At 44.1% G+C, this 26,003-nt stretch overlaps 1 protein-coding gene across 3 annotated transcripts in view; it reads left to right on the forward strand.

Moving 5' to 3' along the window:
* LOC146808505 (transient receptor potential cation channel subfamily M member 2-like) overlaps positions 1–26,003 on the forward strand; it is a 2,014,188-nt gene that overhangs the window by 313,440 nt on the left and 1,674,745 nt on the right. For all 3 annotated transcript variants that reach the window (XM_085623584.1, XM_085623586.1, XM_085623585.1), the window contains exon 3: positions 19,669–19,748. In XM_085623584.1, coding sequence (XP_085479710.1) covers positions 19,669–19,748 — 80 coding nt within the window. The remainder of the gene's footprint in view (positions 1–19,668; positions 19,749–26,003) is intronic.

A 26,003-nucleotide genomic window follows, 5' to 3' on the forward strand; every position in this document is an offset into this window, starting at 1 on the left:
GTTCACCAAACAATGTTTCAATTCCACAGAGCAAGAGTGCTTGACTTTTCAAACCTAACAGCAAATCCATAGTACTGTTCTTTGGTAATACATTTTTCTGTACCAATACAAAACATGCTTCTATTAATTTACACATACAGCCTAGTTTTTATTCTAGAATGGTATGAAACAGCCAATCAGTTCTTTTTTTAATGAAAAAAATATGTATGCCTCCATTTCCAAACTGTCTTTCTTTTCATATTGCCATTCTACTGAAAGACACCTCCTGAGTGCATCCAGTTCTCCTTTGAAGATGTTCACAGTGTGGATTGTAGGGCACAGCTATGTCTTCTGGAGTGAAAAGTATGCAGAGAAAACAGATATGGTGAGAGACCTTGCTTTGCCAAATGTAGACATTAAATGGATTGGTCAGAGAGGGTTAAAGTGGCACCAGTTGATGCTATTGGTGAAATCCTTCATGCACATCCAACACCCTGACCTCATAATAGTGCACTGTGGTGGCAATGACCTAGGCACTTTGACTGGGGTAGGTCTGGAAATGCTTATGAAGGACACCTTTGCACAACTGTTTTCACTTTTCCCTAAAACTGCCTTTGTGTTTTCTAACATATGCCAAAGGCAAAAATGGAACTGGTCCAATCATTTCTGTCCGCAGATTGACAAAGCAAGAAAGCACGTCAACAAATCTGTTTCTGCTTTCCTCCGTGACTATGGTATGGGTTCCATTTACCACAACAACTTGCGTTACGACATGCAAGACATTTATAGAGGAGATGGTGTGCACTTCAATGATGAAGGGAACAGAGTCTTCCTCTTGAACCTTAGACTCTGCATCGGTACTTACTTGTAGGTACCACTAAAAAATCATTTCATAAACACAACGGCTCTTTTTAGAGCCCCCTAATATATAAACACTTAAATCTGAATTTCATTTCTTTTTTTCTTTTTTTTTTCTACCGTACGCTTACGGTAAGCTTACCGTATGCGTACCCCGCGATTTTTTTTTAAATCAATAAATGTTGTCTTTGTACTTTTCTGTCCTTCTTTGACCCCCCCTACAAATGTTAGGGGGTCTGTAACTCTCCCCCTTGCCCCCTTTTCAAGATATCACTCTTTTTTTTTCTGAGTGAAACACACGAAATGGCGGCCGCCGCTTCCTGGTTTCGACCGATTCGAATGTTTACTAAGATCTAAGAGCCAATCAGAATCGCGCTCGCGCTCGCCACCGTACGCGTACGGTAAGCGTACCGTAAGCGCACCGTAAGCTGGCTCAGATATATATATTGATTTAAAGGATATTTTCTCAGAATCTACTGAACAGATTTACACCAAACCTACAAAAGGCACTTCCTTGAACTGAGGACTACCTCTCTGCCAAATTTCAAGTAATTCTGTTCAGCCGTTCGGGCTGTAGCTGTGTCTAAAGGTCCTATGGAAAAATGCATGGGAAAAACGCGTTTTGGGACCCCCCTTTTATCTCAGCCCCCGCTTGACAAATCCCCCCGAGACTTTCAGGGTAGGAGCGGAGCGTAGCGCCCCACCTATTTTGAAAAATTTGCGAGGATTCGTCAGCCGGCGCAAAAGTTATTCCAAATAGAATGTTGCGGATTTCCTATGGAAACGTGGTCCTAACTATAACTACCTACTGGCGACCGCCAGTAGGTAATATATATACATATATATATATATATGACTGACAAGGGTGTGTGGTTGGGCCAAGTTTGTGCTATATATAAAGGGAAAAATGTTTAGGTCCATGTATCGTTTCCACTAGAGGTCCTATTTGTAGAGTAAAAGAATGGGCATTCCCATACAGATGTAGGATGTTTCTCTAATGATTAGCTGGCGTGGTTACCGCGTGACCCTGGACTTAGAGTCCTGGCTTCTAGTCCAAGCTTTGGCAAGTCCACAGGGATTGTTCACTGACCCCCCTGGGACAACTAAGGGTTTGTTTTTATCATGCGGGGAGCCTCGGCGTCTCTCCGTACCCCCCTTTCCCCCCTCCCAACTGATGGTCACCCAGGCCCGCCCACTCGAGGCTCTTCGACCTCTTTAAAGCCGGCAGCTGGTGATATAAGCAATAATCGGCGGATATCCGCCTCTGACCCTCAGATGGTTCACTCAGGCAAACTGGGATAAATATCCCAGAAGTACCGTGGGGGGGCACCACTTCAAAGTATGAGCACCGAAACACCAAGCACAGTCTGAGCAAACCATACCAGCTGCTTCTGGGTTAAAAACAGTGAAAAGGCTGAATAAATGTGTATCTGCCCAGAGAGGCCGCAGTTAGGATGGGGAGGGGGGGGTACTGAGGGGGGCATGTTTGTGTGCAGGATCTCGGTCCCTGTGTGTGACAGAGCACAGCAGCACCGCGGGGCGCTTCAATGGGACACACCACTACAGCGCCTTGAAGCCTCGGCACGTGTCATCATCACAAGAGAGCTTAGAGAGGGGAGAACAGCGCCTTGAAGCCTCAGTATATTTATCATGGCTGCCAACTGGGGCGGGAGGGGGGCGGAACAGCGCCTTGAAGACTCAGTGTATTTATCATGGCTGACAACTGGAGGGGGGGGGAACAGCGCCTTGAAGCCTCGGCACGTGTCATCATCACAAGAGAGCTTAGGGAGGGGAGAAACAGCGCCTTGAAGCCTCAGTGTATTTATCATGGCTGACAACTGGAGGAGGGGGGGACAGCGGATCTTAGACGTGAAAAATACCACCCGCCCCAAGCACGCAGGACATGTACCGAACTCGTCTCTTTCCCTTTACAGACGGAAAACAAGGATTCCCTTTCTTTTATAGTGCCCCCATATACACGGGGTGCACCCGGCAGCAGAGGAAGGGGCGGAGTAAAAACCAACATCGGGTCCTACCGGAAAACAGAATAATTTTAGCCTTTACAATTCTTTTTAATCCCCCGATCCGGACTCATTTCACTGCAAACCCCAAAACATAAGAAAATATAATTTCTTCAGCAGGAGACCCCGCGTTAAAAATACTATGGAATTTGATAAGTGGCATTTCAGGGATTTCCACCGGTTGGCACCAGCTCGACCCCGGATCCCGGCCGGAAACTGTTTACATGATTTTTGCACATTACCTGGTTTTTAAAAGCTGGGGGGGGGGTGGGCGGGCGACGAGTCCGGGGCTGAGAATACGTCACATGTCACGAAAATCAGAAGAAAGATGAGATGACACATATGATTGTGTTCCGGCCGCCGCCTCTGCTTCCGGACCGAGCTTGATTTCAGTTTAATTGCTATCGAAAGTCGCTATTTAGTCGATGAATCTGTTCTGAAACAAGCCTCAAATCAAAGATGTTACGCCGACGTCGGGACTCAAACCTTGTTCCCCACTCACAAAGGTGGCAGGGGGGAGGAGACCAGAGCAGCAGCCGAACACGGGAGCCGACAGCAGGGGGGGGGGATGCCATTAACACCACCACCTTTCTCCGAGGTGAAGCAGAAATGCCTCGGAGAAACGCAGTGGCGTTTTCGGATTCGGGGGCGTGTTTTTTCTTTCTCTCCTCTTGCCATTGGCTGGAATGTTTACATTCCAGAGGAGAGAAAGATTCGAAAAAACACGCCCCGAATCCGAAAAAGACGGGGCTTGTTTGGAGAGACAAACATCTTCTCCAATGGCTGACCAGCATTTAAGAGGCCAGCCAATGGAGAAGAGGTAAAAAAAGGGTCGGGTTAAAGCCCCACTCCGAAACATTAAATCTCGGAGCGAGACTGCGCAAGCGCAGCCTTCGAGCCAAGACCTAAAAATAGGACATTGAGGTGGGCTATTTTCGATTTTTTTTAAGTTAAACTTATAACGCTCTGCAGCAAATCCCATAATAATGGTGCTTACCCTGGTCAAGTGCTTCTCTAAGTCGTCGTCTGTCAGATAGATATAATCTACATAAGACAACGCTTCTTCATCAAATTTTTGAAGTACCTCTGTTACATCTGAGCATTTGGTGAAACTTTTAACAGGCTCACGTGGTAGGTTGAGTTCTCATCCCACCCTGCATGGTTATTATACAGTGCTGGAGCTTGGGCACCTGCCCACTCCTGTGCATAAGCATGTTTTAAGTGAACAGGAACGTAGTCGGAAAAAGCAGGAAAAATTGCACTTTCTCCCTTGGGGCACTCCATAACGCATGCAGGCGGCCAATCTTTTTCTGCGAACAGGATGTCATGACCAGACGTTAAGTTCTTCCAAAAAAGAGCTTTTACTTTCCTAGGCTTGTCCCCCTCTAACCGGATTGTTACTTCATATAACTTATGTGGGACGCTCAACCTGGTGTCTGGTGTTTCCACCGTGATGTAATCCTTCAACTCTGCTGTCACCAGAAGTTTCTTCAGGTTCAGGTGAGCTATTGTTACTTCTGCCGTACTGTCTAGGATCATTAGAGCCCATTCCTTGTTCTGAAGTCGCGTCCTCAGAATTCTGGGCATGTCTGATTTTCAGACCTGCAACTTTCTTTTTCTTAAATTGAGGTTTTGGATTTTGCTTCTCTTCTTTTTTAGAAGTAAAGTCTTGCGTGCGCTGCTTGTCTATCGACTGTGTACACTCCTCTCTTTTTTCTGACCATCCTTCTCTTTTGGAACCTTTCTTCAAACCCTGAAAGGAACAAGAGGAACGTGTATCAGTATCCTGATACCTGTCAGGTATTTTAATATTATCCCTATTCCTAAGGTTATACCTCCTTTCAGAGGGCTCCCTTTGGGGAGACCTACCTCGGGATTGAGATCTTTTCTCTTTAGGGTATTCTTCTTTATTTTCCCACTTCTTTTTAGAAGAAGTAGATGTCTGGTTAGACATGTCCTTCTCAGGACTGACCTGTAGTTGAGGTTTTAAAGCTTTTCCCTCCAAGCTATCTCTGCCTAATTCTGCGTATGCAGTTTCAATTATTTCGGGTAGCTCAGCCTCCTGTTCTAGTGGAGTGAAATCCCTTAGGCATTGGGGGATTCCCACTGATGCTGCTTCCCCTTTGATATTTGCTAGTATTATGGCTGACATCTGGTCTTAGTTATTTAATAACTTTATCCCTAGGTTTAGGGCAGGGTCTGCTCTATAGTCGTTTTGTATTTGTCTTAATACATCTGGTACAACTGCTAATGAAGGAATACCATGTGTGCTGGTATAATAACTGATAAAACCCCACTGAAAGAAAAATAGCCCTCACCAGTGAAAACATATAAACACTGAAAAAACACCTGCACAACCACAAACTAAATGCCATTCAAAGAAAGAAAAAAGAGAGTGAAAGAGTAATTTTCTTCTTCCTGAAGGGCAAATACAATGTAACTTTGTGATACAAGCTAGCAGCAAGAAAGACTGTGCTAACATTATTCTGCTTGAGTTTTGTTGTTTAGGGATGCCACTAAAATATTGTTTCTTCTTCCTTTTGTTTTTTTTCAGTTTTGTGGTCTTTGGTCTAAAGATGCAGGGTTTAGAAGCATGTTTTAGGTCTTGTTAAATTATTTTATAAACTGAGAATCAGGAAATATCAAATTCATATTTAATATTTTGGCTGTGTTTGGTTCTTTCACTGATAGGTCAAATGGCTGAGAATCTTTTCCAATATGTGTCATCACATTTACCCACAGAGAATGGGTAAAAATCCTTGATAAATCAGCCCCCAGTTTCTAGTGAGTCAGTATTGATAGTAGGTGAATTGCCAACACCTCAGGCTTTAAACATTCAATGCAAGGTATAGTGACAAGTATATGTGAAAAGAGTGCTATCACCAATCATCTGGAATAGTGGTGAAAACATGGCACCAGACGTTTGGAAAACATGGAATGTAGTGTCACTTGGAATGCTCTGCAAAAAGGTTCTTTCCAAGTTCAACAAAGATTGGAGTGATATTGTTTGTATTTGTAGTGATCCAGCTACGTATATGAAAAAGTTGTGAGATGACCTGTCAAAATCAATACCTAAGCTGAAGTTCTTCCCTATAAGAGATCCCTGCCACATGTTACATGTTATGTTTACAATCTTCAGAGTTAATGAAGAATGTATTGACTTTTTAGGCCATTCTGGTGCACTATTTTGTTTTGCACAAGAACTAAAACGCAAATATTTCTCTTTTCGTGCTTTGTGTGGCATCAAAGAAAGAGTCATCCCAACTGTGTCACTTAGATGATGGTTCTCCGTCCAAGTGGGTATGAATGCTACTTTATCCATGTGGCAACCATTTGAAGAATGTTTGCTGATTGATGGTGCCAAAGGCAAGAAATGTGAGGATCTTTGGTCACAGAGTGATAGTGATGTGAAAAAAGTACACTCTACTGCATTTTTTGATTTTTACAGGAAAACATAACTGCTGTAGTGGACATAATAAAGTCTGAAAACACCCTTGTCTCGTAAGTATTCAGCATAATTGGTGTAGATGTGTAACATCTCCTTGAGAGTAGGCTGGGTGATACCTTTAGTGACTTTGGCACTGCAACATGTTCCATGTTAGAGTGAATGCCACTTGGTAAGCAAAGCAATGTTGAAGAGCAATTCAGGAACTTTTGTTTTACAATAAATGAAAAATGGCTTGCAATGATGCATAGAAATGTCCCTTCACCAACCATGGCATTAGAAGTCAATGAAACCTCACTGTGGTACTTTGTACAAGATCTACCTCCCTTCCGTAAAGGGGTATTTCCTCTGAAGTTTCGCAAGTGCTTCTTCATTTTTGACCGCTTCAATAACTCTGAGGGCATAAGCGCCAGTTCAACGCAAATGTTACAGAATCGCGATCTTCACGTGCACCAGTAATGGCATGGAAAACTATGTCAATGGCCAGAGTTAACAAATTGTGTACTGGCTGTTTTGACGTTGCCCGTCTCAAGTGCCAATGTTGAGAGGACCTTTCACAGAAGTTTACATGGGAAGGAAAGAGCAAGTGCACATGACCAAAGACTCACTGAAGAAGTATTGTATGGTGCACTATAATAATTAATTTGCAAAAATTTATTTGGACCTCATATATACTATATGTACACTGTATACTGTCTGTATACTATGCGCTATCAGTGCAGAAAACAAGCAATAATAAAAGCAAATAATTCCATAAACACCGGAAAAACACTGTTTATGTTGTTTTTAATGGCACAAAAAAGTGTAACCACTGATAACCACTGTTTTTTTAAGTATTGAAAACACTGAAAAAACCCCAGCAAAATTTACCAAAAATAGAAAATGAAAACAGGAAAGCCTATATATATATGCCAGCAAAGACTGTACCCCAAGAGGTGCAATCCTCTAACTGTGGTGTTATCCCCATGGGTAAATACATTGTTAACATTCTGTGTTTTTCAAATGATGTTGTATTCGAGAATACTGCTTCTAACTGGGTTATTTATTGAGCTACCCAGAAAGAAATTTGTTCACGTTTTGTGGTCAGTTTGCCCATTTCTGTGGAGTAATTTTAGTACTTGAGCTCTGTGTAGGAGCTGCTGTAGTTGTAATTACTGTGGATTGGACCTCATGACAAAGTGTGTCATGTTTCTGTAGAGTTTTATCAACTCTTTGTGTTGAACAAGTAGTTCATCCTGTGGCTTTGTGTCAATGTCTGGATGTGGTGCATAGGTCGCTAATATCGGCCATGTTGCTCCTGGAATCCCTAAAGGACCAAGCCTTGTTCTTGTTCTTATGTGGGGTAGGGCGCCATTAAACCAGAAAATATGTTCCTGGAAGGTAAGCGGAATCTCATTCTCCTCAAAAGGAGTGTAGATGGCTGGAGTGTCATCATGTAAGTAATAATGAAGTTTTTGTGACAGCATCCGCTGCTGGGAATATAACCCAAGAGTAGAATACCTCTGTTTTGAAAACTTTGAGTGCCTCTATCACGAATATTACTACACCTCCTCTGGGTGGTAACCCATGTTTGAGTAGTTTAACTGTTAAAGTATGTCTAACTTTTGGTCAATGTGTATTGCATTTGCATCTTCCTCACCAGACTGATTAAGTCCTTGGTTTAGATGATCTATTGGGTTTAAAACTCCTTCTTGGTCAGTCATCGTGTTTAAGACACAGAATTACTGTCCAAGGAATTTATAAAAAGGTTTTATGCAAAGGTTTTATGCACAATTTTGGGGATTTTCCTTACCAGCTTGATTAACCAACAGCCAGTACATAGGATATCTCACCTACTCAGCTGTGGCAGAGTTTTTCCCACTTACTCCAGACGTCTCTGGGTTTTGTAAGTAGGGTCTCTGAGAATAAGCACAAGCACGACTAGGCTACTTAGATTCTACTGTTTGAGTAAGTGCGCCTTTTATACCACGTTGGGTGCCATGTAGTGTAGCCTTAATTATACCCTGTCATGCAGGACCTATGACGATTACGTATAACATATACTGTGGGTCGGATGGCAGAATAACTCTGTACACCCCACCGCATATATCAGCCTATGGTTCGCATTAGCTAGCTCGCAGTGCCGACTAGAATCCCCTGTTATCCGAGAGATTCGTTTTTGGCAACCTCAGAACACAATAACCTCAGACTCGTGGAAACAATATATTACTATTCACCCAGTCACTCGTGCATGCTTGTTTTTGCTTTCAGAGAGATACAGAGAAGAAACAGTTGGATGTGCTTACAATAAGAATTTATTGTACAGTAGTTCTTCTCACATAGAATAGGTGCACTGTTACAACTGTAACACAGTAGCAGAGATATAGAACCAGCAGTACAGTGAATAAAAAGGAATAGTATTGTTCTACCATTTTTCAATAGACATGAACATATACATGAATAAGAAATGTATTCATGCAATGAAGTGTGTACTCCTAAGAAGCCTGACTAAATGTACCTAAGTCTAGCATGTGTGTAGGTGCTATATAGCCTAAGCTTAAGAGCCTAAGAGCCAAGAATCCTGCTAGGCTTCTAATCGAACCCCATTACCTGAAGAGTGAAAGTGCGGTACTTCGTCCTGGACCTGAGCTGGACACCCCGCAAGGGATCGTTAGTTCACTGTCAGCTGGAGCGATGGCATGCCGGAGCTGCAGCGTCTCTGGTCAGTGCCTTTTGATAGTAAGGGGTGCTGTATTTATACAGTCTATGTACGTAGGTTACCCATTGTTCGGTATGAGGATGTCGTTGGGGATTTAACCTTGTGCGTTGATGGGAGAGGTGAAGTGCACCTCCTGGAGAGTGTACTCATCAATTATTCATATGTGCTTAGCAATATCATTTGGGAAAAACCGACTCTCAGCATGGAACTAGGTGAAAGATTTAGTCCGTAAAAGGCTACAGTCCTTAGAAGGCGTTATGTCCATACAAGGCATTCTGTCCTTATTTGGAGTTATGTCCTTACAAGGCTCGTTCATATGAAATAACAGGAGCTGATGTAGGGAAAGTGTACGATGTTCCCTTGACCTATAGTAGGGTACCGATATGAAATATAACAATATAGAGGTGATATCATCAGTGATGTCACTGACCATGTCATGAATGATGTAATATGTGATGTCATGAGCAGTGCATTGCGGATGCGCGTGTTATAAATAGCTGAACTAACTATAACAGTGAAATTTCTATAGTTTTGTACGAGTGAAATGTCCAGCTAACTATAACGTCCCTGAAACCTATGGGTTTTTCAGTGAATTTCAATGGTTTTTTTAATGCTAATTTCTAACTTTGACATCCCTATTAAGTCCCCTTGAATCCTGAAGGTCCCTGGTGGCCAAGTAGCCCACCAGGTACGTCCAGTAAACGCCACAGAGCTACGTTGCAGAGAGGTGTTCTGAGGTCACGCCCCTTTTTACACCATGCTGCAAACACGGCTTCTGGCACACTGCTGCTCAGAGGATGATATCCACCTCTATCTTGAGGTCCTCAGGACACAAGAGGACCTCGTCGCCCCACCAGCAGTGCACCAGAAGCTGCAGACTGGTGTAAAAAGGGGCATGGACTTGGAGCACCTCTCTGCAATGCAGCCCTGTGGCATTTGCAAGAGGTACGTGGTGGACTAGTTGGCCCCCAGGGACCCTCAGGATTGAAGGGGAATTAATCCCCCAACTTAAAACGCGCCACAGGGCATTTTTGCACACTTGTCAAATCAGGTCCGCCTACCTCCAGTAAGCGCCACAGAGCTGCGTTGCAAAGTAGTGTAAAAAGGGTGTGTAGCCTTGGACCACCACTCTGCAACGCAGCTCCCTGGAGCTTACTGGAGGTACCTGGTGGGCTAGTTGGCCCCAAGGGACCCTTAGGACTGAAGGGGACCTAATACCCCCAAATTAAAACTCACCACAGGGCACGTTTGCACACTTGTCAAATCCGGTCATGCCCCCTCCCTGCACCACCGTGCAAACGCGCCCCCCTGGTGCGTTGTAAATTGGGGGATTAAATCCCCTTGAGTCCCAAGGGTCCCTGGGGTCCAACTAGCCCACCAGGTACCTCCAGTAAGCGCCACAGAGCTGTGTTGCAGAGAGGTGTAAAAAGGGGTGTGGCCTCGGACCACCTCTCTGTAAGGCAGCCCTGTGGCGCATACTGGAGGTACCTGGTGGGCTAGTTGGCCCCCTGGGACCCCCAGTTTTGAAGGGGAATTAATTCCCCAACCTAAAACGCGCCACAGGGCGCGTTTGCAGAGTATTAATGGGAGGGGGCTGGGCCTCCGGCACGATGCCGGTCTTTTTGGCCAATTATGGCCCCGGGGACCCCATCCCCTGGGACCGGCCTGCCTGCCTGCCTTTTTTTATTTTAATGGGGAGGGAGGCCACGTGACCCCCTCCCAGGCCACACCTGGCCCCAGTGACCCCATCCCCCGGGGCCTGGCCACTTCATTGGGGACCGTGGGGAGAGCCCCAATACCCTCACGGTCCCGCTGTCTCCCGCCTCCTGTGGGAGCCGGCATTGCTTTTCCACATGGGGAGCTGCTGAAATGCAGATCCCGTGTGGTAAAGCAATCAGCTTTGGATTTTGGAAGAGATAGCAGGCTGCCCTGCTCTCTCTTCCAAAATCCAAAGCAAGTTTGCTATGACGGGGCGGGAGCCGCACGGCCAGCCCTGTCATAGCAAACAGCAGTGTCCCTGGGGGTGGGCATCCCGCGACACTGCAGGAGCCGGCCCTGGGGGGTGGCGGTCCACAGGGCCATCGAGGGCTCCAGGAGGAGGGCCGCGAAGCCCCCCTCCAAACTAGTGCACAGCTCAGGGGAGGTGGTGGTCCCCGGGGCGTGGAGGGGCTCGAGCCCCCCATACAGGTTTATTTATTTTTAAAAAAAAAAGCCCCGGGCGTGGCGGTGCCCAGGCCTGCGGGGGGCCATGTGCCCCCCGCGAATATTTGAGAAAAGCCTGGGGGGTGGCAGTCACCGGGGCGAGTGGGGGGGCTTGAGCCCCCCACACAGTTTAATTTTTTTCAATAAAGAAGCCCTGGCGTGGCGGTCCCCGGGGCTGTGGGTTGGCCGTCTGCCCCCGCGAATATTTCAGAAAAGCCCGGGGTGGCGGTCCCCGGGGTTTGGGGGGCCCCCCACAAATTAAACAAGCCCCAGGTGGTGGTGATCCCTGGGGCTGTGTAGGGGCCGTGTGCCCCCACGAATATTTGAGAATAGCCCCGTGGGTGGTGGTCCCCGGGGCTTGGGGGGCCCTTGGAGGCCCCCCATATAAATTAGGACAATGCCCCCGGGACCTGGCCCACCCCCTGGGCTTTTCTGAAATATTCGTGGGGGCAGATGGCCAAATATATATATATATGAATCAACAAAGTGCCCTGAAGCTGCAAGGACGCACACAGCAGCGAGCCCACCATCTGGCCTGAATTGAGACAGCGCCCTCACAACTCGGTAAGCTTGGGGTCTGACGCCTTTCAAGGCATTGCGCTTCTTAACCATAGGTAGCTGAATACAGACGTGATTTTGTATTGCTTTCCTTTTTATTTCAATTAAAGCATGATTGTCATTGGTTGTTACAGCTCTTTGTTTGGCTGCGCCGAGATTTATAGTTCCAAAAGGAAGGCATCAAATTCTGTATGTATGTGTGTGTATATATATATATATATATTCACTGAAAAAACCATAGGTTTCACACACGTTATAGTTAGGAATTAGCTTTTAAAAAACCTTGCTAATTCACTGAAAAAACCATAGGTTTCACACATGTTATAGTTAGCTGGAAATTTTACTGATAAAAAACCAATGAAATTCCCCCGTTATAGTTACTGTAGGCAACTATAACTCACGCGACCGTAATCCTCTGCTGATGCTAATACTGTATTTAGACACTTATTTGCCCATGTCTTCTTCCATTAAATTTTAGCTATACATATATTACAAAAAAATTTTTTTCATAAAAACACATATGTCATCAGCAGAGGATTACGGTCGCGTGAGTTATAGTTGCCTACAGTAACTATAACGGGGGAATTTCATTGGTTTTTTATCAGTAAAATTTCCAGCTAACTATAACATGTGTGAAACCTATGGTTTTTTCAGTGAATTAGCAAGGTTTTTTAAAAGCTAATTCCTAACTATAACGTGTGTGAAACCTATGGTTTTTTCAGTGAATTTGTACGGTTTTTTAAATGCTAAGTTACTTTACGCCATTCGTGGCGTGCGCACCCACTTAACGCAGTTCGTTCCGTGCGTGCACGGTGCGCTTCGCGCACCGTGCGCGCACAGTGAGCACGCGGTGCGCGCAGCCCACTTTACGCAGTTAGTGCCGTACACGCAAGGTGGGCACGCAGTGCGCTACGCGCACCGCGTGCCCACGTTACGCACCGTGCGCACATGGAGGACATATTATGCGCTTCCTTGTGATAGGTAATCTGTTAAATTTAATTTGTAAGTGATGACAATAATATGCCATGCACAGAGAGTGTGTTTTTTAAAATATTTTTTAGCGTAAGCGCACGGTACGCGTACGGTAAGCGTAATCGGCGAAATTTTCAAAAAATAAAAATTTACCGTTTTTGGCCTTGGGGGATCTTTGAGGACTCAACTAACATGGCTATGTGCATGGACGCTGTCTAAACAGCCCCTTTATATGTTTTTTGCCTTTGTTTACAGCCCCTCCCTCACAGTGTGAGAGAGAAAATGGCGGCCGACGCTTCCTGGTTTCGACCGATTCGAATGTTTACTTAGATGTAACAGCCAATCAGAATCGCGCTCGCGCACGTCACCGTACGCGTACGGTAAGCGTACGGTAAGCGCACCGTAAGCTGGCTCAGATATATATATTGATTTAAAGGCTATTTTCTCAGAATCTACTGAACAGATTTACACCAAACCAACAAAAGGCACTTCCTTGACCTGAGGACTACCTCTCTGCCAAATTTCAAGTAATTCTGTTCAGACGTTTGGGCTGTAGCTGTGTCTAAAGGTCCTATGGCAAAATGCATGGGAAAAACGTGTTTTGGGACCCCCCTTTTATCTCAGCCCCCGCTTGACGAATCCCCCCGAGACTTTCAGGGTAGGAGCGGAGCGTAGCGCCCCACCTATTTTGAAATATTTGCGAGGATTCGTCAACCGGCGCCAAAGTTATTCAAAATAGAATGTTGTGGATTTCCTATGGAAACGTGGTCCTAACTATAACTACCTACTGGCGACCGCCAGTAGGTAATATATATATATATATATATATATATATATATATATATTCACTTAAAAAACCATAGGTTTCACACATGTTATAGTTAGCTGGACATTTCACTCGTAAAAAACCAATGTAATTCCCCCGTTATAGTTAGTGCAGGCAACTATAACTCACGCGACCGCAATCCTCTGCTGATGACGTCAGATATTACATCACTGTATCTAGACACTTATTTACCCATGTCTTCTTCCATTAATCTTTAGCTATACATATATTACAAATATTTATTTTTCATAAAGACACATATGTCATCAGTGATGTAATATCTGACGTCATCAGCAGAGGATTGCGGTCGCGTGAGTTATAGTTGCCTGCACTAACTATAATGGGGGAATTTCATTGTTTTTTTACGAGTGAAATGTCCAGCTAACTATAACATGTGTGAAACCTATGGTTTTTTAAGTGAATTTGCAAAGTTTTTTAAATGCTAATTCGTAACTATAACGTGTGTGAAACCTATGGTTTTTTCAGTGAATTTGTACGGTTTTTCAAATGCTAAGTTATGTATTTATTATTTTTTTTTTTCCAGGTTTTTCACCGTGCACGCACCGTGCACGCGCTGTGGGCGCTTGGTGCACTTCGCGCACCGAGCACCCACGGTTCGCCGTGCGCGCACCTGGCGCGCACCTCGCAATTTTTAAAAAAAATAAAAATATTTTTTTTCGCCCTTGGGGGTCCTTGTGTGACCCCCTGATCAAGTCTAGGGGGTCAGGAACTGTCCACTCTGCCCCCTTTTCAAGTTCTCCACCTTTGTTTTTTACCCCGTCAGACTGCGAGAGACAAAATGGCGGCCGACACTTCCTGGTTTCGACCGATTCGAATGTTTACCGACATCTAACAACCAATCAGAATTGCGCTCGTGCACGGCAGGGTGCGCGCACTGTGCGCGCACGGTGCGCGCGTATAGATATTGATATGCTTTTAAATGCTATTTTCTCAGGAAATACTGAACAGATTTACACCAGACCTGCAAAAGGCACTTCCTTGACCTTATGGCTACCTCTCACGTAATTCTGTTCAGCCGTTCGGGCTGTAGCTGCGACTAAAGGTCCTATGGAAAAATGCATGGGGAAAACGCGTTTTGGGGCCCCCCCTTTTTCTCGGCCCCCGCTTGACAAATCACCCTGAGACTTTCAGGGTAGGAGCTGAACGGAGCGCCCCATTAGTTTTGAAAATTTCGCGAGGATTCGTCAACCGGCGCCAAAGTTATTCAAAATAGAATTTTCAGATTTCCTATGGAAACTAGGTTGTAACTATAACTATCTACTGGCGACCGCCAGTAGATAATATATATATATATATATATAAACTCTACTGGCGGTTGCCAGTAGATAGTTATAGTTAGGACCTATTTTCCATAGGAAATCCGCAACATTCTATTGGGAATAACTTTGGCGCCGGTTGACGAATCTTCGTGAAATTTTCAAAACTTTTGGCCAGCTCCGGTCCGCTCATATCTTGAAAGTTTCGTGTTGATTTGTCAAGCAGGAGCAGAGAAAAAAGGGGGTCCCAAAACACGTTTTTCCCATGCAATTTCCCATACGACCTGTTGACGCAGCTACAGCCCGAACTGCTGAACGGAATTACACCAAATTTGGCAAAGAGGTAGCCCTTGGTTCACACTTGTGCCATTTGGTTAAATGGTGTAAATCCGTTCAGTAGTTCCTGAGATATTCAAAAGTAAAAAGATAGATATATCTAGGGCCGCGGATCCTCCCGAGCATGATCTTTATGCTAATTGGCTGCCAACACTCTGAATCAGGAAGTGTTGGCAGCCATCTTGTGCCTCCGCACAAGAAAGCACAAAAATCCCCGCAAAAAACGCAAAAAGGGGGCAGGTTAGAAACACCCTGACACCCTAGGCCTGCTCAGGGGGTCCCACAAGGACCCCCAAGGCCCAACTTAAAACGTGCCACAGGGCGTGTTTGCAGACATGTCACCTCAGGCCCCGCCCCCTTCCTTCACCATTGTGCAAACACGCCCTGTGGCGCGTTTTAAGTTGAGGAATTAATTCCCCTTCAATCTTGAGGGTCCCTGGGGGCCAAGTAGCCCACCAGGTACCTCCAGTATGCGCCAGGGAGCTGCGTTGCAGAGAGGTGTTCAGAGGCCATGCCCCTTTTTACACCTCTCTGCAACGCAGATCTGTGGTGCTTACTGGAGGTACCTAGTGGGCTAGTTTGACCCTAGGGACCCTCAGGATTCAAGGGGACTTAATGTCGCAACTTAAAATGTGCCATGTAGCGTGTTTACACACTGGTGAAAGGAGGGGACTGTGCTTGAGGTGACGTGTGCAAACAAGCCCTTTGGTGCATTTTAAGTTGGGGGGAAAATTCCTCTTCAATCCTGAGGGACCCTGGGGGCCAAGTAGCCCACCAGGTGCTTCCAGGAAGTGCCACTGCGCTGTGTTGCAGAGAGGTGGTGCATTACGTGCGCCTTTTTACATCTCTCTGCTACGCAGCTCTGTGGCGCTTACTGGATGTACCTAGTGGGCTAGTTGGACTCTATGGACCCTCAAGATTGAAGGGGAATTATTTCCCCAACTTAAAATGCGCCACAGGGCGTGTTTGCACAGTGGTGAAGGGAGAGGATGGTGTAGGAAAGTGGCTCTATATATACTGGAACGAAGTAAAATCAGCCGAACTACGAATTCCGATTTACTCACCTGTTATCAGGAGAGACCTCAGTGCTGCATCTTTAAGCCCAGTACTGATCCTGAAAAGTAATTCTAAGCGTACTTACCAGTAACTTGTATTTTCTTCCATAAGAATCCATTGTGTGGTTTTCAGCAGAAAAGTTTCTAAGTGTGGAGTTTTGGAACTTACAAATATTCCTCTAAAATCAGCCGAACTACGAATTCCGATTTACTCACCTGTTATCAGGAGAGAACCCAGTGCTGCATCTTTTAGCCCAGCACTGACCATGAAAAGTAATTCTAAGCGTACTTACCAGTAACTTGTATTTCCTCCCATAGGAATCCATTGTGTGGTTTTCAGCAGAAAAGTTTCTAAGTGTGGAGTTTTGGAACTTACAAATATTTCTCTAAAATCAGCCGAACTACGAATTCCGATTTACTCACCTGTTATCAGGAAATACCTCAGTGCTGCATCTTTCAGCCCAGTACTGATTCTGAAAAGTAATTCTAACACTTATAAATTCACCCAGGCACTCTCCTTGCAGTATTCTAATCATTCAGTCAGTATCAAAGTACTCATGCAGCAAGCCAGGCATTAGAACATGGACTGCCTCAAACCCCTGTCCACTATGCATGCAGTATCCTAACTAACCAACACACTTATAGTTCTGCACTTATACATTCAACAAAAAAACAATATTTCAGTTTCAATATTTTAAAAAACATTTTTATTTCCATTTATATTAAAAATATATAATGTAATTTAAAAATTAAAATATGTGAAAATAAACAGTTAAAAAACTGTAAAAACAGTATAAAAAATACATATAACCGTTATTACATTTAAAAATTATCATTTAAAAAACCTTCGAAATTCACTGAAAAAACCATAGGTTTCAGATATGTTATAGTTAGGAATTAGCATTTAAAAAACCTTAGAAATTCACTGAAAAAAACATAGGTTTCAGGGCTGTTAGCTGGACATTTCACTCATACAAAACCATTGAAATTCCTCCGTTATAGTTTGTTGTACTCACTATAACTTGCGCGCCCGCAATCCACTGCTGATGATGTCACATATTACAACATTCATGACATGGTCAGTGACATCACTGATGACATCACTGATGACATCTGAAATGACATCACTGATGACATCATCCACGTGACAATCAGATACACCTCATCATACACTAGTATAACTTTTCATCACTCACTGTAAAATACAGAGTACCATATTTGAATCCATTGACACACCAATACAAGTTTCTAAAAACCCACTCAGTGATTCCTAGATCTACACACACATCTAATCACTTACCTATAGATTCACTCGTACATGCTATCAATGATCAATAGAACACTATCAAATATACTTATACACCTATATCGACATTACACACCAGCACACATCCTATTCACTTATGCAGTCATCCTACTCATTTATGCAAACAACGAATCCTACTTACATTTACTCAGCTACACACATATACAAACACCACTTCATTTATTCATATAGATAGTAACTCATACTTAGTGTGTTATAAAATCACTATTACAAGTATACAGTTATCCATACAGTCACTCATACAATCACTGAGTCTTATGTATACTTATTTATATACAACAACTGTCACATACACTGCCTTTTATTTTTCTAGTTTTTTGGACATGTAGCATTAAGAGATATATTTGCTCATCAGCACACCCATAAAGATATTCACTCACCCAAACAACTGTTATAACATGTAGTCTTAACCTCATATACCTACTGAATCAACTATTCACACATCTTTCGGCAGTCACACACCCCCCACCAAACCACACACACATTCACTCTCCCATACAAATACTCAGTTTACTAATCAACAACTAATATAGACTTTCACATAGCTAGTAGCCAACTGGTACAGCAGTTTACACAACAACTGACAAAGTGATGCAGATATTCAGACAGTTTAGTCACTATCCAATATATTTAGTGAGACACTATAAAATAGTCAATCACACTGCTACTAAATCCTCCATCCAGATATTTATATTTATATATCCACTCATTCTTCAATGCAGATTGCTATATATATATTACATATTTAACTAACGAACCAAACCACATTCACTGGATGATGTCATCAGTGATGTCATTTGAGATGTCATCAGTGATGTCACTGACCATGTCATGAATGATGTAATATGTGACATCATCAGCAGTGGATTGCGGGCGCTCGAGTTATAGTGAGTACAACTAACTATAATGGAGGAATTTCAATGGTTTTGTACGAGTGAAATGTCCAGCTAACTATAACAGCCCTGAAACCTATGTTTTTTTCAGTGAATATATGTATCTTACACATACATACATAAAAAAGTAAACATTGTTGAATGTTTTAATAACGTATAAATAATAATTACTGAAGTATCAAATCGTACTGAAATAAACATTAAACTCTATATCCATGTTAACAAAGCTACTGTGAAATTCTATATTTGTCTGAGAGACCTCTTTACATCAATGCATTACAAATTTTGATCAAAGAAGTAGTAAAGGAATAGCGGACTTGGATCAGCCATTGGCTTCTTTTGGTTGGTCATGGTATTCTTGCTTGGATGGTTTGTCATTGCATCAACACATTGCCTTTGAGTGATGTTTAAGTAATTCCATTTGTGTTCTCTTTGGGGTTTGGTGATGTGCTCCAGTTGTGCTTTTGTGAGGTTGCAGAAGCAACTTGTATTGTAATTCAATGTCAATGGGTATATTTTGATGGATTTACTTTACTGATAATTAAATATTCACTCAGTTTTTTTGCGTAGGATGTGCGTCCTGTGTGTCTTTATAATAGGTTAAAGCTACTCACTCATCACACTTCCAAGTTTGTTTTACTTTGCTGTCAAGATAGTTTGTTTTTTAACTTGACTCCACTTTATAACACTCTGTTGCTATGGTTCTGTCATGTGTGGTGTCTTGTCCTCTGAAAGTCTTTCAGTTAGTTGATCTGAAGCTTCATCATACCGAAACAGATAACCCGCCACTCTTGTACTACTTAAAAACACGACACCATCATAAAAAATTTGAAATGGGAAAATTGTGAGGCTGGGGTACAGATAAGGTCATTGGTGCAATGATACCTGCAATCATGACTTAATCAGGTGCATTTAAAATTGATGCGATTGTTTTAACTCTATTAACTGATCATGTAACATGACAACTTATTTGCCAGGCACATTCTAAAAGGTTTACCCATTTAGTGCATGGGCTTAAAGTCTGAGTAAGACACTGTGCGACGAGCTGAAACTAGCATGCCCCTGTGGTTCTGCTGGATTCTTAGTGCTTGAACTGTCCCATCTGACCTCAGAAAGGGTTTAAGAGAGGCCAGTTCTCAGTTTACAAACCAGCAGACAGCAGATGGGAAAAGCCTTCTTCTATTCAAGGCTGTACTGAACTCTTTCTCTTTTCTTCTGCAGACTAAGGAGTGGTTCAACAGCAACATTAAAAAGAAGGAATGCAGGTACTTCGTCAGGAAAGAAAGCCTTCCTGGTTCCAGGTAATGTCACAGCTGGCAGGATTATACCAAACCTCTAGTGGTTTCCTCATACAGGACACTAACTTAGTGCTAGATCTGGAATCCTTGGCATGGTTTCTACTGTCTTTTTGCATCTACCTTCTGTATTTTTGTACTGTGTGATGGTTTACGTTTTTGCTGGTTTAGATACTCTGTGCGCTATACCACTGCTGATCAGCACCAAAGTACAAGTGTTCCGTGTGTAAATTATGATTCTGATTGGTTATCAAGGATTGACATATTTGATTTACTGGTAAGTCCCTAGTGAAGTGCACTATGTGTGCCCAGAGCCTGTAAATTAAATGCTACCAGTGGGCCTGTAGCACTGGTTGTGCCACCCACATGAGTGATCCTGTAAACGTCTCAGACCTGCCATTGAAGTGTCTCTGAGTGCAATTTAAACTACCATGTCGACCTGAGAAGGGCATCCACTTGCCAGGCCCTAACCTTGTACTATATATACAGCACCCCTCAGGTAGGCCCAATGTACCTCCATGGGCAGGGTGCAGTGTATGTGGAAAGCACATGTACTGGTGTTTTACATGTCCTGGTAGTGATGTACTGCCATTTTAGTTTTTTTACAGTTTCAAGGACAAGCTCTCCCAAAAGCTATCACTAGAACTGTCTTCTAGCAAGAGCATCTTTCATCTGGGAACAGCTAGAGGTTTGGAGGTTGGGCTCTCTGAGCTCAGAATTTAAAAACACATATTTTAGTAAAGGTGGATTTTAAATTGTGTGTATGAAAATGGCACTTTTAGAAAGGCGGCATGTTCTTGTTTCACCATCCTTGGGCCTCTGCCTGCCGTGGAATAAAGGAAGGTTTAGACTGACAGGGGCTTGTTTGTGCATTCCTTCTAGACAGTCACACAAAGGGAGTTGAGGTGTGCCCTGCATGTCCTGATGGCCTATTATCATGCTGATGGGCCTTCCTGAGCTAGAGTGCTGGGAGGAGCTGTCACCTGCATGTGAATAGGGCTGTGCCTGGCCTTTCACAATGTTGTCTCTTCCCCCATTGAGTGCGTCTGGAGCGATGACCAAGCAGGGCAAGAACGTGTCTGCTAGAAAGAAAATCCTTTGAAGCATCCCTACTTCGAATGCCAACTGGGTTATAAGGATTGGACCTAAAACCCCAGACTTTTAGAGCACTTCTGGACTAAGAGGACCCTGTGAAGAAGAAGAGCTGACGAGCTGGCAGGAAGAGTACTGCCCCTTTGCTATGTGTTGCTTTGCTGGGTTGGCCTGCAGCTGCTGCTTCTGTTTGTGGTTAGTGACTAGACATTTACTTTACTCTATCCATGGGCTTGAAGTAGATCTTGTCTCCTGTTAAGAAGTATCAGGGACTCAAATACATCACTTGCAGCATCTCTGAACTCCACTGCTAGGAGATCTGACCTGCCTTATGGTGCCAATTCCAGTTCTGGGCCCTTGGAGGTTATTTTGCTGGTGAAAACCTTCAAAACTGATGCAGCGTCCTTACAGGACCTGTTTTTCTGATGCAGCACTGCCGTGCGGGGAAAATGTCCACGCAACGTCGGCGTGCGGCTGAAGAAATTGACACAGTGGCTGCCTGTGGCATACAGAACCGCCACGTGCCGGGTTCAGTGCATCGGGCCTCCAGGGTCTGAGAATATCACACCGAATCCAACACAGGCCCTGCTGTACGGCTGTCAAGATTAAAGCATTGTGGGACTGCAGCTGAAGAAACCGACGCAGCACCTGTTTGCCACCACCGCATCGATCTCCAGCGGTTTCCAGATTTCCAGCCATCGCACCTGTGCGACACACATCTCTGAGGCAGCATTCGGAAGGAAGGGTCCATACTTAGACAGGATGTACACCAGTGACAACTAGAGACCCCCTATTTCTAACACTTAGAATGTGACAATGATTTGTAGAAAGGTCAGAGACAGGTTTTAATGCCGGACTATACCCAACTATTCTAGTGGTCTTTAAAGGCTTTCTTCACCCTTTGACAGTGGCGGCTGGTGGAATTTGAAACTAGTGGGTCGTAAGAGCAATTAAGAACTTTGGTGCACATGTGAGCAAGCTGGAATTCGTTTTAGAAGTGAAGCGCAAAGTGCTAAGACAATGCACTATATGACAGTGCGGCTTCCTCCTCATCCAGTGTCCGTGTCTCGGTTGGTGTGCCTCAAGGACCAGGCAGCAGTCGGCCTATCATTCATTCATAGACTGAGTTCTCATGTTACCTCCCCAGTTTCATTGATGTCTACAACAATGCCGAGACCTCTACAGACAGCGCCTGGCGTCAGCTCCTAGACCCGGCCTGCGGTCAGTGCTGTGTCTCTTCAGGGCCTCCGTCCAGCACTCCTCCACGCGCTGCTGGTTGATCCCATGGCGCTTCGGGGAAGACCCGGTGTAAGACTGCTCATCACAACATTCCAGTGTGACAGCTGATGACGTAGGGAGCGCGGTACGGAACCCTAGGAGGACATAAGGCAAACGTAACACCCGGCTCCTGGCCTCCCCCCTCGCTTCCATCCTCTGACCCCCCCACCAGAGACAGCCGATTTTACTGATCAGATGAAGAGATCTGGGGGAGGAGGCTGCTAATGGAATAGACGTCTAATCTGCAGTATGCAGTGAGTGGCAAGTCGCGGCCTGCATTACGGGCGGGTGGGGGGTGGAATTTGAAATTGGGTCGTCGTGCCTCGTGGGGATGGGGGGAGGCGTAAGGGGTTTAATGGAAAAAAATATATAAAATAATACTTACTGTCCCGTGCCATCTTCTGGATGGGTCCCGACTCCCGCCGTCCGATCCTGACCTGACTCCTGCTGCATTTTCCAGTTCCGGGCCGGCCGGCTGCAGGTGCTCTCTTCGTCATCAGCCCTCCCTCCCTCCGCCAATCACAATTGGTGAGGCGAATCTGAGAGCTCCCCAGCCCGACCATTTTCTATGCAGCAGCTTACATAGAGAAAAGGGAGAGTGGGCGGTCCTGCTCGAGGGCAGGGGGGGGAGTGGCTTGCCCACTGTTGTGCATACTGACTGTTTGGTCGGCAGCAGTGTGACGGCGCCCAACCGCCCCTATGGAGGAGCCGCCACTACGCCTTTGAAGACTTAAACCAGGCGCCCGTACTCCATCTCGAAAAAGGAGCAAAGTATGTTTTTGTAGGTATTCTCTACTATTTCAGTACTGCATTCTAGATTTCTACACTGGGGCTCAAGGGAAATTATTTTAAGAAATGTCGACAAACAATAGCATTCAGTACCATTTTTCCATGTTCACAGCATATGCAAGAAATCCAAATATTCAAACTAAGGACGGCGAGGTCTGGTCATCTTGACAGAAATGCGCTAGGCTGCTTTATTAGATCAAATTACAAACAAATTGAGAGCGGAGGGAAGGGGCAAGTGATATAGTTCAGACAAGAAATGGAAGTTGTTGATTAGTCTTTTATTATGTCACATTAGAATTGGTAACATTTCTAAACGTACAGTGAGGTTCACTTACCCCATATAAAACTACAGTTACACAAAGGGCAATGGCTAAAAGCTGAGGAGCCTTCAGTGTGATGCCATTTCTTCCATAGCCTCAGTCCCACTGTACACCGTAGGTCAAGGAGCTGTTCTTTCTCATGACCCAACCTTATAGTTTAAATATGTCCCTTTATATTCAACGTTACGCCTGGAACGATCTCATTCTGCACTTGTGCAACTAGAAGTCTAATAGAACTTCACTGAAGTGAGATGACAGTTCCAGTGTCAAGTACATATACCAAGCAAGGATGATCTGGTGCCAATGCAACTCATCGGAGACTATTCCTCTTTTCGTCACTTCCACAAGAAGCTGAAGATCTGGCTCTTCGATTCAGCCCTCCATGGCTGGCCTCACACACCAGGCATATAGCACCTGGATACCTTTGTGAGTGATAAGTGAACGATTAACACACTAATAGCATGACATAGTGGTTTCATCATGCAGGGCATTAGCTCAAATGCCCTAATGACTTGTAGAAAGGCCTGAGACAAGTTTTAATCCATCGATTGCAGTGGTCTTCAAACCTTTTCATGCTGATCTCCCTTTGCATACAATAATTTAGGCAGCTCCTAACCCGTCTTGAAAAGGAGTTCACAGTTATTCTTTACTGTGTTGCATACTGCAGGCTAAAACTTTATACTGCGATTAAGGCAATTTCTTTTAAGAAATGTTGACAAACACTAGTATTCAATAGCATTTTTCAATGTACACATATCATAGAAAGCTAAATATTTTAATTAAGAACAGCTAGGTCAGGTCATCTTGATAAGTCCAAATCTATATTATGTTTTGTTTTTATGGATTAAATTTAGTATATGAAATTACAAACATATTGAGAGAGGGAGCAAAGGGGCAAGTGATATAGTTCTTCCAAGAAATAGAAGCAACGTTGAAGTTCCTGGTTAGCTTATATTTGGCACATTATTATATTTAACATTTCAAAACTGACAGTGAGGTTCACTTATACCATATCAAACAACATTAAGCCAAGAGCAATGGTGCACTGCTGAGAAGACTTCAGTCATTGGTTTTTCCACAGCCTCACTCTCATGGTACATCGCAGAACATGGAGCTGTCCTTTTCTACAATCCAACTTTCTAGTTAAAATCCTGTAACCTTATCGTCAATGTCTAAATCAATCTCATTCTGCACTTGCAAAGTTATACATCATATAGAACTTCCCTAAAATGAAATGACAGCTCAGGTGTCATGTACATGTTTCCAGGCAACGATGACCAGGTACTGCATTAATACCTACATCACAGATCATGTACAATGCAAGCATTCTCTAAGATGACTTGGTGAGAGAGTGCATGATAATGAGATCTGAAGTGTAGATTTGAAGATATACTAGTGTATTGGACCATGGCGCTTTCAGAACCGTAATGTCTAACAAACAATTTACTTACCTTCAGTAATGCTTTCGAGTGGATACTCTGTCCAACCACTGATTCTTTACCTTAGATTATTTCCAAGGCACCAGAATGGATCTTGAGATCTGTCATAGGAGTGTTCCCATGTGCCATACTGCCCTGGAAGTGATGGAGCAGGGCTGCATATAAGCAAAGCCTTGTGCTTCTCAGTTTTTCATCTTCTCCATGCTCCCAGAAGCAACAGCCACAAAGAAAGTGTGTAGCTCTACTGTCTTTAAAGTGTTCCAAAACAGAGTCTGCCTTTCTCCACAGAGATGGACCCATCAATGAACATGTCGATTAGCAAAGCCTTCAGATTGCCAGAGAATCCAGTGGAACTCATGCAGGCATATCGACGAAGGACCACACTGGTACCCACTGCCCTGCCGGGGCAATCCGTGGCATCCAAACATGTACAGATAACATATATGGCTGCATCCTAACCATCATGTACTGACTGGGCCAAAGAAACCCTAAAATCTTCTGAGACTGCCAATGAGACATAACTGGCTGTGTCCCAAAGGGCATGTAACAGCCCAACATACACACTGCAAATGTACCAGGTAATGAAAATGCCCAAGGCATCAATCTTTTTAGATTCTCCATCTGGAGGAATGATGCAAAATTAATTAGGGTTCTCTTTACTGGTCCAGGCCTCTACAATTGTTGTGTAGTTCCTAGGAATTCCCCCAGGTCCTGTGCATTTTGGATGACCTAAACTGAGGGCTTGGTGTCCAAACCATTTCCAGACAAACCCAAAGGATATGTCTGCCATTAGACCAGCTAGCTCTACAGTGCCACTACCACCCCATTGTATCTTACAGTGGTGTAGGTAGTTTCTGGCAACCACTGAACATGACAACAAACACTGATACACCAGGAATCGAGGAAAACAGTACAGTACTTTTCGCTCAGTCAATCGTTCTTACTTATTCTCAGAAAATTCACAGGATGGCGATTAGGACGTTTTCAATAAGTATTTATTGGTCCAGCGTCAGTCTTGTGTAAAACATATTTGCTGCGATAATCAGGTGACAGAAGCATACGAAAGAAATAGCAAGTACTAATATGGTAAACAGTAGATACATTTCTACCATAGTGCAAACAAGATGAACATAAGCAGTTCAGATGAAAACAGTAGCATTTGCACATTCCTAAAATGCGCATCCTAAGTATTTTGCCTAAATGTACCTAGCCTAGATATGTAGATGTACCCTATATATGTGTATGTAGCTAATAATCCCCTAGGGAAGAACCAACCTCCTCACCTGATGGTAAAGAATGAAGTACCCCGTTTCTGCTTCGAGGATGACGTCCCGCAAGGAACG

The sequence above is a fragment of the Triturus cristatus genome, chromosome 8 (assembly GCF_964204655.1).
Source record: "Triturus cristatus chromosome 8, aTriCri1.1, whole genome shotgun sequence".
NCBI lineage: Eukaryota > Metazoa > Chordata > Amphibia > Caudata > Salamandridae > Triturus > Triturus cristatus.